The sequence below is a fragment of the Limulus polyphemus genome, unplaced genomic scaffold, assembly GCF_000517525.1.
Source record: "Limulus polyphemus unplaced genomic scaffold, Limulus_polyphemus-2.1.2 Scaffold510, whole genome shotgun sequence".
NCBI classification, from domain to species: Eukaryota; Metazoa; Arthropoda; class Merostomata; order Xiphosura; family Limulidae; genus Limulus; species Limulus polyphemus.
Genome location: NW_013666120.1, coordinates 38,220 through 54,034, shown reverse-complemented (window position 1 = coordinate 54,034; position 15,815 = coordinate 38,220). Strand labels below are relative to the sequence as shown.

At 33.2% G+C, this 15,815-nt stretch overlaps 1 protein-coding gene across 2 annotated transcripts in view; it reads right to left on the bottom strand.

Annotated features, from left to right (window-relative positions):
* Positions 1-14,646, bottom strand: part of LOC106458758 (protein FAM117B-like) — a 215,150-nt gene extending 200,504 nt beyond the window's left edge. For both annotated transcript variants that reach the window (XR_002610435.1, XM_022385069.1), the window contains exon 1: positions 14,081-14,646. Coding sequence is in view for 1 of the 2 variants with exons in the window: in XM_022385069.1 (XP_022240777.1) it covers positions 14,081-14,384 (304 nt within the window). In the remaining variant the exon portion in view is untranslated. The remainder of the gene's footprint in view (positions 1-14,080) is intronic.
* Positions 14,647-15,815: the final 1,169 nt, after the last annotated feature.

The following is a 15,815-nucleotide window of genomic DNA, read 5'->3' as shown; positions in this document are numbered from 1 at the left end:
ATAAGCTAAGTTTAAAATTTATATATAATATATATATATAAAAGCCTTCACATAGTGGTACAGCATGAGCTAAAAATGGCAACATATACTGTAAATGGTATGTTAGGTGAGTTGTCAAACTATAAACCAGCTTATTTTCAGTTTTAAGATTGTGTAAAATAAAAGTGTAAACAATGCAAATAAACACACATGCTAAGTTATACATAGTTCATGTGCTTCAGTTATTAATCTATGTTTTTCTATTTTCAACAGTAATTTTCTAAAGGTACTGAAGAGCAGTATACTACGTGATTAAGTAGATTCACTTGAACTGCAATTCTTATATTGCACGAAAAAGAAAAAAAAGTAAAGTCATAGGTTGTCTGCCACAGTGCAGGATTTAACACTATGATTAGGCATATCAAGTTAAATTGAAAAATTGAATTAACATCAGAAACCAATACCAAAAGACCACCCTCAGCATTGAATACTACAAAGTATCCTAGTCCAGCTAAGCTAAAATTATTGTTGTACCTACTGACACAGTTGATGTAACTGTTAATTTCACCCTTGCATAACTAGTATGCGTTCTCTGTACTGTACTTCTTTCATTTCTTTGTAAATAAATCTTTGCCTATCATGTGCAAATATGTTAAATCCTGCAAAAGCTGGGCCACTACCCCCACCTCATGGCAAGTTACACCTCTGAATTAGAACTGAAAACCAGCCATCCAAACCCTACAAACCATGTTTCTAAGTTCTCATATCCTTTTGAATGATAGGCATATTCATTAACTGATGAAACAAACAACTCTGCTAAGGGCTTTCTCACTAAAGATTAATATCTTTATTCCTTTAAAATAAATTCAATCTACAGTTAACATCTTCAATCATGTACTAAAATTTGTACACTTTATGTTTTCCATCTGTTCCTAATCTATTCTGTTCTATCACTAAATTATTCAGGTTAAGAGGGTCTGTTACCTTGATCCAACACCATAAACACCATATCTATAAGAACCTAAAACAATAAACATATATATTTATAACATGAGCAAAGTGTAACAGACAAAATCAGTTGATGAAAAGGCAATCACTTAAACTACCAAAATGGAATGATGTCCCAAGTTTACTCTAAACGGGTTTTACAGTATTAGGTATGCTTGTTGGTCAACATTAAGTAAACTATGTAAAACAGTATGATTAATCTATAAAAGTGAAGTACAGCCAATTATCAAAACACAACAATGCTTTACTTCCAAGGTCAATTTAATATATGTAAACACAATTAGAAAAAAATGTAAGAAGGCAATTATTAATTAACCTTCAAAAACTTATTTACTTGAAAGGTTAAGAACTTTTAAAATTTATAATAAGTAAATGAGCAGATTATGAATTCTGTTATTTTAAAGATCTTACTGAAGACAGCACAAAGAGTTGTAAATGTACAGTTATAATTAACTACTGTTACAACTGCAACTAATAAATAGGTGCTTCTCAGTTTATTGTAATTCACACACACTTTCTAATCTTTTCAGTTATATTTTGCAGAAACTTATCTTCGTACCAATCATTGTAAAAAGTGAATTTCGTTAGAATGGGTGAGGGTAAACAAAAATAACAAAAACTAGTAACAAGTTCTTGGCACAAGAAGGATTACTTGTTGCAAAATGTTGGCAATAGTGACTTTAGTGTCACACTGCTCATACATCAGCAGGTCAAACCCCTGTAGGAGAAAGTGATGTGTGTCAAAAGGCTATAGACAATGCAGTGCTTTATTTGAACATCTTCCTCCCTATGATTTTGTTGCAAACTAGATGTCTAATCATACATAGAAGGATTGATCTGGAAAAGCTTACGTTTTTGCTCATTCCAAATCACTTGCACAAAGCTTCACTTTAATGGCAGGCTTTATATCAATATATATGAATTGGACAGCGGAAACAGTGCCAGTGGTAAACAATTTAGCTGCATTGTCAACCAGCTAATTACTGTGGAGCCAAATGTGGCTAGGAACCCAGTAAAACTAGTCAGACAGATATGAAAATATACTAGCAAGTGCTTTGTGAATTTTTGAAAGATAATGATGAAAGCTCACAGTATGTATGCAATTCCAGGGCTTTCAAAGAGATGAGTAAATCTTAGAGATACTACAGTGATGGTACTGCTTGACTTAGATGTAATACAGAGCAAGTAAGATTGCATACAATCTTTCCATAAACAGATGGGATTCTGTTCAGTAAATCCCTAAGAAGAGCCAAAGCCAATGATGGTGCACAGGATCCAGAATATTCAATGCACAAGCTCTTGCTAATATGCATAACAGAAATCCTTGATCCATTTAAGATCAAATAAGAGCATTATAAATCCTGACCACAGATCAGTTATCTGCTCCCCAAGAGGCAGAAGTGAGGATACAGAGAATGTTCAGTACCTTTGTACACTTGACTTTAAGCTGCTTAAAAAACAATCCCAAGACTTTTATCTCCTTCAGAGTGTGGGTCTGTGCACCTCCCACGTAGAATTCAGAAAAAAAAGGGGGCAATCTATGCTGATGGCAACAATATATGCAGATACTTTTACACTCAACAACATACTCCTGAGATAGTACTCAAAGCTTCTATGGGATTGATGGTGCTGATCCCACATAGACAAATAAATATGAGCAAATAGCCATACACCCCATAATAATAGATGTTCCATGAAATACTGAACCTACAAATAATGTTGTAAGCGTTCAAACAATATAGAAACAAGATGCTTCCTTTTAAAAAAGGATTACTCAATCAGCATTTAAGTGAAATCAGGTGATTCATAGCAGATCTTTGGCTCAGAAAACCACACTAGGTGTTGTAGAGGAGGTTTATTGATTTGAGGAACCAGACAAAATGGACATTAACTATCCTCTTTGAAATCTTACAAGGAAGTTAGTCAAAGTAACAGGTCTGTAATTAGAATTGATTTTTGGTATCCTTCTTAGTCTTTAAAAATGGGTGGCAAAAGCCTGATGCCATAATTCAAGAAACGTCTCTTTCTGTAAGATCCAGATGTAAAGAACCAGATGGTAGCTTAGTGGCAGAAACAAGATGGTGTAGCATCTTGCAATGGATATAATCTGCTACAAAAGTATTATTACCATATCAATGTAAAACCATTCTGAGTTCCATCTGAGTGAATGGAATATAATAAACCACAAAACAATCAGGCCAAAAAGAAAGAGGAAATTCTTTAGCCTGTTTTGATGGTCAGGAATTCATGGGAAGACAATAAAGTGCATTTTCAAATGGTAATTATCTGTAAATCAGTCACCACATGGCCATTGGGTTTTAAGATAAATAATGGGATGTATACTTCCCATTCACAACCAAAATCTTGTCAAGATGACCTTTGAACTGGTGGTGGTGTAGAAGCTTCACCCAAAATTTCTTTTGGATTTGACATTTTATCTCCCAAGCTTGGGATCCTGCTTTCTGTAAACCAAGCTCATATGTATGGTGTATCTTCAAAAAATACTCCAGGCTCTTTTATAAGCCCCAAAACAAAAATAAACCCCATAACCCTTTTGAGCATTTTCAAAAGGTAAACCTTTTTTCATCAGGGGCAAATTGGGAAAGTAATTCTTAGGAGTCAAGGGTCCACCATGGATGAAGATAGTTTGGAAAACATGTCAAGACCTTTGGGATGGTATGTACAGTTGAATGAACAACACAATCTGTCACTACCTCCACAGGATTGTTAACAAATGGAATGTTAAAGGTTAATAATCTATATCAGACTGATATATAGATTAAAGCCCACCCTCCAAATTAAGGACAGAAAAAGGTAAGGTGAAAAAAGCTGATAGGGCAGAAAAAAGTCTGACTTGGTACACAGAAATGTCACATCTCCTGCACTAAATTGGGACAGGTCATGATTTGAGATGAAATATTTCAAGATCTCTCCCTCTCACTTGTGACAATGCATCTCCAAAGTTGACTGTGCCAATTAAAATCTCTCAAGATGATTGAGAAACAACATCATTAAGAGTAGCCTCATCAAAATCTTCCACTTATGAAAAAAGATGGCTGCACCATCACACACGCATATGGCAACAACCTTCAATGGTGTAGTAAATGATATAGCCAAAAAGAGGATATGATAACACAAAGGAAGAGCCATTCCTCCATGAACACATCGGACAACTTGTTTTCCTGACAAATCTAAACTCCTGAAAAAGAGATGATATTGGCAAATTTAAAAAAATGTTTCTTTTATGCAGATACAATTGAGATGGTAAAAATCAATCCTCCTTGAAGTAATGTAGATTAAAATGAAACTCCAACAGTCCTACTGAATAAAAATGATCATTTTTGCCTAGAAGAATTATTAAGTCGAGGTGGCAAATTTTTGTCTTATTTTCCTGATCAATATTTTGAGGTTCCATTTTTTTTGCTCAAAAAAGACCAGTGAGTCTAAATGGTGATGGCAAGAGCACACAATAATCCCCTAAGCAGGGACCAACTGAATAGGTCTCAAATAATCAGTGGTGTTACACATAGGCAGAGAAATGGGGGTGGAAATGGCCTTGCCAGTAGATGAAGCCTCAAGAGTTGACACTTAATGTGTGGTGAATATGGCTCAAATGGTGGTACAGATATAAACATTTATAACTCAACCAGAATGTTGAAATGCACAACTGAAACATAACTCTGCCTCAAAACTAGCTTAACTAGTATGGCTCAGTCAAGATGATTATATAATGTCTTGAGATAATCCATTTCTTTCCATTCTTTCACTTAAGGCATGATCATGAATAACAGGGGGTGTGAGAAAAGAGAGCACACAAAATGGGTAAGCTTCAAAATTACTATTATCATGGTCTTTACTGTTGTAATAAGCACAGATAAGAGATCCATGATAGGAAGTTAAGGAATAGCCATATGTGAGTGTTTAAAATATCAAAGCTGATTACAAATTAATAGCCACACAAAACAATTCAAATAACTGCCTTGATATTGAAAGGAAGAATAAAAAAATGTGAGTCTTGTAGTTCAAAAATAATTTCTTTTTTCAGGATACCATAAACATTGCCTCTAGTAATTACTACCCTGGAGGAGTTCAGGATATTACAGAAGGTGCCTTCCAGGTCTTAAAAGCCAAAATGAACTGTCTTTAGGCTATGATGTTTTATTTAAAAAAGTCCCTTGGATGTTTCTTAACAGATGTATTGGAGCCAGTGAGTCACTAAGTGCTTTTGAAAACAGAATGGCAATTTTTTTTACCTTAAAGTTTTCTGACAAAGAACGAAGGAAGAAAAAACAAAGCACAAGTGGTGAACAAGACAGAGCAATCTTCAATTTTGGACCTCTTCAAGGCCTCACCTGAGTGCATATTGTTTAAAGAATTTAGAAAAAGAAAATGAAATTCAGTGCCTATTGACCCCATCCACCATGGAGTCCTAAAAGTAAATGTGAAAGGCTGTTATAAGCCAACAGTGTAGCAACACAAACATTTTACAAGAACTATATCCAAACTGTAGTTCAACACACGCACACTCATAATGTCTATTGCTGACACTTATCTGCCCTTAGACATTGTTGACCAATTAAATTATCTTGAGGGAATCTCCAAGTAACCTCAGTCTACAAGAATTCAAGGCCAAGCAATGAGTTGAATGAATTGGGTACCATTCAACTACCAAGAATCTCTCCTCCATTTTTACATCCACCACACATAGCAAAAAATGTGGGTAGATATTTGAGCTCTATAAAAGGTAAATTGCACAAGCAGAACTTTCCTGAGAAGTCCATTCACCAGAAGTAAAAATGCGTAAGAAGAAACTTTTTAAAAGAAGGCAGGTAATATAGTTAAATGAGACTTGTGAAAATATGTATGCTTGGATACAGCAGACAATTAGCACAACATATATGTATTCTTGGATTATAACAGACAATTCCTGCTTTCAAAATTGTTTGTTCTGCTTCATCAGATGATTCCTTTAAATATCACTGGTAATCTGTCTGTCATCATAGAAGACAGTGTTAATTTTGCATATTGGTGATAAACATTACAAAAACTGTCATGTAGTAGCCAACAACTTTGATGATACATAAAATGCAACTTGGAGAATGAATTATTAGAAAATTTATCTAATTTAATTGTAAAATTGGCTTTTAGTAAGAACAATAAAAGAAAAATTTTAAGTCTCATCTACTGACAAATACTTTTAACAGATGTGATATAACACACTTAAACTAATTATCTGCTGGATCAGTTTAGGGTTCCAACAGAATAAATGTATAAAAAACTATCTGATATTCCTAAAGTTTAAACAACAAAATCCTGATTGTGTGATGGGAATGGTTTTGCTAAATGTGTTACATAAAACATTAAAAAGCGTTAATCTCAACCAGGGTTACCATATTTTGCAAAAATAACAAGCCCTATGGGCTCTAAGAGCAAGCCAAAAACAAGCCACTCCTTAACCAACCACTGTTTAAGCAAAATATTACCAAATATTAAGGTAAATGTAATAGAAAGAGAAGCTTCAGAAATAGCAGAACTTGGCAACTCTGCTCTCAACCTTACTTGCTAGAAGTACTCTATTAAGAAAAATAAAGATAATCACTCAAGCCTAAGTAGTAGTTTACCAACTATTAGAAAAACAAAAATGAAGTTTTGAAGTCTTCAACTATAAAATTGAGACTGATCAATCAACTTTACCAAAGACTGCACTGCAGAATAAAGCAATGAATACAACTAAAAATGATATTGAAATCAAGTGCCCTCATTTGAAAAATCTTAAAACATACCAGAAGAAGGCTTACTTGAACAGTAAACATAAAAGCTAGCAGAATCTTCACCCTACAGGCTGCTGTTTGTGCTTGTAGTTACTAATCATAGTATTCATAACTCATTGAAAAAAAATTTTGAAAAAGGAAAAAGTTAACATTTTCTAAAAAAAAAGGATTTTTTTCTGGGAAGTACGGCACAGGAAAAATGTTCAGATTGTGCTCTTTAGTCACACACAACTCATTGCATCAAAATTATTCAATGTACAGAGCTCAAAATTTTATTCAATTTTACTGATATAAACTGTAATGTTATTAAAAGTAGTATCCTTTATTGAAAAAATGATAGTTTTCAAGAACTCTGGTTTCTTAGTACTACATTTAAAAATTACATCAAACTCTCACATACAGTCTCAGTGAAAGTAGTGTTCTTGTTGTGAGGACAGTACTTTTATTTAAAATTGCATTCTTTAATAAAGAAATGGTTGTTGTACATACCTCAGTTATTTTTCTAATTGTTTGAATCTTGAATACCAAAACTGTGCAATTTGTTAGGGATTTTTGTTTGTGGTGTCATTAAATAGATGCTGCAGGAATTTTGGTAACATACACAGATACTGACATACATGCTACATTCCTTATAGTAAGAAGATCACCACAGAAAACAGAGAAGGTTCCATATTTCCATTAAACAGTCCTAAATCAAAGGAAATGAAAAAAAAAACATCATTTAAGCTGTCTCAACCATTATAAAAACCTTTCATAGGAGTAACATAAAAATAAATTCAAAGCAAAGTAACTTTAACTGAAAGACACAAGACAAATACGACATAAAAAAAAGAACAGTGAAGAGCCTAATAAAACAAAGAGACATGCTAGAGGAAAACCTACTGCAGAAGTACATACAGTTAGAAAATGTTTACAGGTGGATCAAAACTAGTATGAACTAAGAGATATGTGGAATTTGTAATACAGGGCTCGATTTAACTGAAATCAGAAGTTTTCTGGAAGGCTGTATTGGTTATCTGAAAAAAAATACCTAGACCCTAAAAGCAGATCCAATTATGACAATATTGATGTACAAAGACCCAATTACAAGAATTTTGATGTTTCTATATCTTATTTATTTCCAAAAAGTACAATTAATGTTGAGTTGGCAAATTTGCATCTTTATTCAACAAATTTTTGACACCTTATTTCCTGGGAAGTTTCATTACATCAGAAAAAATAAGCTCAAACCATGCTAATGTTACATAGTATCTTAAGGTAGCACTGCCCCTTAAAGAGTACCTTAATCGAAAATTTAACCTCTTTTTCACACAAATAACTAATTTTTGTCTTAAAATCTTTACTAATGAACCTGTAGTAAGTGATCAAAAATAAAAGTCTAGTTTGTTTTCATTCCACTTCACCATTAAAGCCAATATAAGCATGAAATTTAGCATACTTATTGATATTACACTCTTCCATAGTTTGAAATTTTTAAAATTCAAAAATCTCTACCAATTGTCTTGTTACGAGTCTAATTACCACTAACAAAGACATTACTTAGAATTAATTGCCCATAGCTCATTAATGTTACAGAAAATTTGCAAAGTTTTTAATTCACGCTGTGAGGATGTTCAAAAGAGCACGTGTATCAATTTTCACGTTTTTATCATTCCTAAGTAAAGTTATGGTATTAAAACTGTTTATGTTATGTATTTTTTTTATCCCTGCTGCATTAATTATGCATATGACATACATTACTGAAAGTGTACTTTCAGATATAGGACATCATACTTTTATTTTGTGCTCAACTTCTAGGTTATAAGAAGTGTTTAACAGTGTTTCCTCAGCATGTAAATTTGCCCAGTTTTAAGGGTTAGTGCTACCTCAAGGAAACAAACAGTCAAAAACCTATAAAATTTTTACACTGAACAGTGATCTTGGCCAATCACATTCAATGTTTTCATTCTAACCAGCTTGGCCTGCCGTGAAGTACAGTAAAGGGGAGCCTGACTAGACTTGCATTGGAACTCTCACACATACCACTATACCATAATTTGCGTAATACGTACACAATGTCTGAGCACTACACATGTACACATACCGCTGATATGTATTGTCGTTCATACTCGTAGTTTGTATTGACCTGGAAAGAGGCAAAGCTAGCCTTATTTTATTTATTGCCATTCTGTTTCGTACTGATCAAAACTTTCATAAAATTTTGTTTGCTGTTATCATAATTATGTTCTGTTTAATTCGTGGATTTTCCCGCTTTTCTCATGGTAGCTAGGTTTTTGCATTTCCTAATCGTAGACTCGATTGGTCGTGTTTGTCTAACGTAAGCCTTAGGTCTATACGTGCGTAATAGAAAGGGGTCAGTGTTTCAACTGTGATGATTAACGATGAAAATACTTCGTTTGATTTTGTAAGTTTGGTCGTTTTAGTCCCGACCGAAGGTTTAACTGTAAGACAGCCATGTTAAATTTATCATCGTAAGCATCTATACTAGAAATTAATCTCACTAAATATCCGTGTTACCGGCGTTCGTTTTCGTTGCGAATTCCGGCCCACGTATAGGGATACAACATCGCGCAATAAAATGAGTGGTAAAAGTTTCGTTTTGACTTGACTTATATTTATTTATTTATTTACAATTTTTTTTACATTGATTGAATATTGATTTAAATACTAAACATTTTATATCATTAAAACTTGTATACCTGAGAAAGATCGCACCAGTGATCGAAATATGCCCTTTTTAAAATAAATAATTTGTACAGTAAAATCTGTAACTTGTTGAGAAAAAAAAAAAAAAGAAGTCGTAATGTACCTAACTGAGCTGTATACACTGTACTGTGTTACCACACACAGCCATTCACGCTCAGTTGTTCTCCATACAAAATTTACGTGTACCTTGTCCACGATAAACAGTTGGGTTAGTAGGACGGCATTATTAGCCAGTCACAAAAGCGAACTTTTCCTAACGTTTTCAGCCCTTTTTGGTGGATTGTACCAACATTTCTTTTGTACAAAGTACAATCTCTTTTGACAAAGTAAAGGATCAAAAGATATTTTTGTGGGAGTTCAAATTTTCGAGTTTGTAGTTAGGGCATATATCGATGATTTTGGTCGAGGTTCGGAGTCAACATTACGTGTATACAGTAGATTGCTATGTTGTTTAGAGAAAGGGTCTGTTCCAGAGCGCTAGTCGTCCTTCGGACAACATGGGGGTTTAAGTTGGTCGTCCGAGGAAGTTTTTAGTCGTCTCGGACGACCGTTAAAATCTAGCCCTGTAAGATAGTGAAGAGCTGGTTAAAAAATGTCAAAAGGATTAGAAAGGCATCTAAAAGTAGAGATCCGTGTTTGAAACCTTTTCTCATCTGAAATATTTATTAAATCTGCAATGTAAAGCACAGAAATAGTTAAATAGCAATCTTGTAATCAATAATGCCTAAAGTAAAACTAAACATGTCAATACAACAAGTGTGCAAACAGACATATAAAAGACATTTGAAAAACCTCTACTTACAATTGTGATATTCAATACGGTAAAAAATAAACACAACATAAAATGACTGGAGTGAAATCTTTACTTCATGTTTGTTGAAATCAATGACATTACTGATTGTGCAGAATAGGTTTCATGAACTATAGCAATACATGGTTTATAATGAATGACTAGTTCTCAAGGGCTATTCCTTAGCTTTCTATGAAAAATGTTAACGTGTATATTAATTTATAGAAATATTTTTTTTATAAGATACTGCACAAAGGAATGATAAAACAGACAAAGGGATACTAAAATTTCAATTTCTAGAATGTCATCAATCAATATAAAATAAACTCAATGGTTCTATGCAACTCACTACCCACAGAATTACAGATAGTGATACCTAAGCTTAACACAGCTGTTATAAATATGTATATATGTAAACATATACATAGTACATGTATAAACATGTACATGCAGGGTACCAGTTGTACAAACATAAAACTACAGTAACATTTAATAGGTGTTAACTATTTTCAGCAAAAATTATCAGTTCTCACATGTATAAAAAGTTTGATAATCATAAAATATGTCTTAACATATCACTGCATATTAATAACCTTGAACATCAAACTATGGTCCAAGGGCTTCTGGTACATGTTCATGATTAAATTAACATACAAAATATACCAGTTAAACATATCAACTACACAGACAAAATCTTTAGCTAATCTTTTAGAGAAGCAACACAAAAAACAGGTTTATTCTAAATACAGTGGTATTGTGTGACATTATATTACAAAAGTGTAATATGAATGGGATGTGAGCCCCATTATAGTACATGAATAACTCAGTTTTTGACTTAAAAATGTGTTCTGTTTGAGCTATAAGATTTCCACAAATTAATATTTTGTACTTGTACATATTTTGCCATAACAAGTAAGATGGGCAGTTCCTATGGAAAGTAATATTTTTCAGGGTAAGGATCAATTACATGCCAGAGATGGGCTTCATTTAAGTTGGCCAAGTAGATGTTTAAGTATATTTGTTAAAGATAGTTTAAACTTGTAATGTGGGAAATAAGTTTGAAAATTTGGAAACAAACAAATGGATATGACAGTTAGAGCAACAAGAAGACTGTAGAAAAGGAGATTAATTAGTGTGTTAATAGTTTAAACATATATCTGTCAAATATAAAGATAAACATAGTAAAGTCAAGTATAATTTTTACTGTTATTTTTCTAATGCTAAGAGCATTACAAACAAACTGAATGAGTTCAGCACTATAGTTAAAAATGTAAAACCATGAAATGATTGAAGTTTTAACACTTGGTTAGATTTTGAGTAATTATTTTAAGATTCCAAGTTATAAGTTATTTAATAGTGATACACTTTTTAAAAAAGAGGGTGGGGTGTTTTTTATATAAAGAATTAACTACAGCTTGTTGAGATTAAATATGTCTATAAACACACCTTAAACTTCAAGTAGCTTTACTACTAGCAACAGAGTATTGCCTCAATGGCTTCAGTGACTTATCTACCACTATAACAAGATCATTTTTTCAATCATGATACTGAGTGGGTTCCCATCTAAATTTAACATGATATAAATTATGATAACCCATATGCAATACCTTGCGCTTATAATTAAAGGTCATTTGCTAAATATTTGTCTAACTTATCGATTGATTCAAGTCATTTTGTAGTAACACAACATCCTCAATACAGCTAGAAATACCAAAATGTTTAATGTAATTAGCAAACTTTACTAATTTACAACTTATGCCCCTATCAATATCACTAATGGAAAATGCCCAAACATGGACTCCTAAGGCACTCTACTAGTAGCAAGAGTCCAGTTTGACTAGACTCCATTAATAACAGCCTTTTACTTTCTCTCATCCAACCACCATACAACCTAATTAGTCTTTTCACAATTCATAATGATGTAATTTTCTTAGGTAATCTTCTGTACAAAACCTTATCAAAAGCTTTTGAAAATATAAGTAGACCAAATCCACACACTTACCATTGTCCAGACAGCAAGTAACATTCTTGAAAAAAAAGATAACAGCTTAGTGAGACAAAATTACCCTTTTGTGAATCCATGTTGGCTTTCATTTATAATATTTCACTAAACAATTTTGTAAAGCTTGTTTTGTCAACCTCTAGAATTATACCTACTACAGAAGTAAGACTAACAGGCCTATAATTTCTAGGGCAACTTTTATCAACTTCTTTCAAAATAGGAATAAGGTAAGTAATTCTCCAATCCTCAGGCACCTGCCCATTTTATACTGAGCTACCAAAAATGAAAGAGACAGACTTGTATGTCTGATCATTTATCTTTAAACTCTAGGAAAACTTTGTCTGCCCCTGATGCTTTATTCTGAATCTTTCTACTTACCATCAAAAGGTTAATATCCACTCAATTCAGGTCAATTCCAATACTTCCCATATAATGTTCTGGGTCAAGAATATTGCTAGTACCTTCTACTGTATAAACAGAAGACAATAAATAATTTAAAAGCTAACCCTCTCATGCTCTTCATCCAAACCTTGACTAAGGGTCAAATCTCCATTCTGACATTTTGCTTATCTTTAATATACTTAAAGATAATTCTTTCTGTTAGCTCAAACATTATCAGCCAGCATTTCACATAAGCCCTTTTAGATTTCTTGATTTTTTTTAACCAAATCTTTAGCCTTCCTATATTTCTGTAAGTCTCCCAACTGATCCGTCACGTTAAACTTCTTAAATTTATGGCATTTATCCGCAATTTTTTTTTTCTTTAGGTCTTTAGTAAGCCAATTAGGTTTGATCTTCCCTATTTTTTAGGAGGAAGTCATTGCTCAAGCCTGGACAGGTCTAAAATTTAATGTCTTTCCCATTTACTGGCTTAATTCCCTTACATCAGCTTTCAAAGGCCCAACAGTTCTAAACAGTTTCATGAATTTTTTTCTCTTCAAGGTTGTTTTCAACTTTCCTTCACTGTACTTATTTGCTATCAGTCTCATGGCATTATTTAGCCTTAGGTGGAGTTTACCATCCACTTAGAGCTGCATTCTGAACCAACCCAACTCCAGGAAGGTGACCTCCATCAATAGCAGTGAAATCTATGAGCCTTGCACCCACTCTGGGTGAAAGCACAATCAGGGAGACTTGTACCACTAATATCTGATGAAGTACCTCCCAAATGCCACATTTCCCACACACCTGTAACAGCATGGTATTGTTTGCCATTACTAAAGAAATCACTTTGGGTTTCTCTTCCTCTGCCCATTTATATGCTTAAAATCACCAGATATAATTGTGTGATCTAAGGTCAACAGTTCAATTTGTGACTAGCATGAAAACGTCATATGGATTGCAAACCTTTAGCAATCTTAAAATCTCAAATCTCCCATCCTTTTCAGCAAAAACTTGCCAAAGATTTAAGGATATTCCTATATAATAGCTTTTCCAAACCTGAAATCTTCTTGGTAGCTCTTCTGTGATTCTTTTGAATGTGAACCCTCTCCAACACCTCAGCATCCTTCCTTAATTAAGATGATCAAAACTGAATACAATATTTCAATTTAAACTTGTCTTGCACTTTATAAGTTATAGAGGGCAATGAAGATATTCAATTTGTACTTCATTAAGTTAATATATATATATATATAGTTACAACCTAAACCCATGCTTGCCTAATAGTAATACTACTAGTAGCACTTATTAGCCAATTACGTCATAAAAATGACAATGTAATTTAAGTTACGCTAAGTATATATTTGTACTGCAGTACTACAAAAAGTACAAGTTATAATACAACTACACACTAATTTATAGTATTAGCCTAGAGTTACCTACCTTTGTAACCTGGCGATCCAGGACTGCGTCGATCTACCGAAAAACCAAACCTACAACCAGACGAATGTCCAGCCTGAAATTTTAATCCATCAGTGGTTTTATTGGAAGTTGGTGAATGTGAGGGACTAGTATATGTAGCATTTATGTTTGACGACTTTATTGGACTATCAGTAGTAGTACTAATAATAATACTATGTCGCATAAATGATACAGGCACAGTTGCTGTCAGAGGTCCATGCTTTAGACTAAGAGATACACATGGAGAACCAGTCCTACGAAGTCTTTGTGGTGTTTGATTTGACATTATCAGTATCACTAACAATAAAATTTAAATTAGTGTACTTGGGAAAATATTCTTACGCATTCGAATATAATAGCAATATCTATTAAGCATAATATAAAATAAATGGAAAAAATGTTTCCACTTAAAAATACTTTGTAATAGTACCCATCGCACTAACACTACCACAGAACGACTTCTTCCCTCGATACTGTCAAATTCACAATTTAAGCCTTACTATGTTACTTGCAAGTGAATGTGGTGCACTACTGATCACGTGGTTATATTGACAGGTTCTATTGGAGGCCAATTCTCATGCACTGACAGTTCTGTGTTGCGTTTTTCTTACATTAATTTTAAAATTAATCAAACGGATAAAATGTTACAAATTCTTGAATATAAGTATACCTAAAACACTAATAAAATTTTATGAATAAGTCTTAAATTGCTGTATATACTTGCAAAATGACCCCTGATTTTTAGCATTGAATACCCGTCAAAAAAAGTGCTCTTTCCAGTTTTACATTTTGCTCGCTAGGAGAAGAAAATCGCTGAGAAACTGTAGTTTGTAGACAATAATAATAATGTGTGGTGTATTCATTGTTCATTATTCTGGTTAAGAAGTTAGCACACAGAATCACCTACAAAAATTATAATGTTTTCAAACGAGACCCAAAACTCGGACGCTTTCGAATAGTTGTCTGTTTTTCTTCAAGAGAATAAAGGATTATGTTTAATGAGAGTAATGAAATATATAGACACATATGTCGACGTCACGTAAACTGGATGTTCAATATGAGTTGGCCTTGTGAACAAGCCAATCATAACCTAGAGTTTTTTGTGTCAGGTTTAATTTGTGCCAAAGTGGTGTGTAAAGTACATAAAAGACTTAAGTGGAATAATAATTATAAGAATTGTTAACCAATTTCTATAAAGATAAAATAATAATAATAACATAATGGTAAAAGGTGGTGGGAAATAGAGAAAATAATATTGTGACGCAATATAGAGAAAATCATACCAATATAGAGAAATTTAAGCAAGAATATTACTAATAATGTAAAGTAAGTTTAATTATGAATTTCGTTTTGAAAATCTTTTCAGAGACTTGCGATGGTCAACAATCCCGGGATCGAGATTGATGCCCTTTGGCGTTACAGTATTTAACAGAGCTATCCAGTAAGCTTCATTAATTGTCCTGTCTTTGTTAGATGTAAAATTTGTCTCCATACTTGTCAGTTTAATGTCTTCAAGAGAGTGTCCAGCCATGTTAAAGTGTTTTGCGACCGGAAGTTCTTTGTTTTGATTGTTGATTTGTGGTTATTAAAACGTTCCCGTATAGCTGTTCTGGTTTGACATACATATTGGAAGTTGCATTTTCGACAGTGGATTAAGTAAATAATTTTTTGTGTAGAGCAGGTTATGGATTTGATGATTTTGAATTGCTTTTGGTTG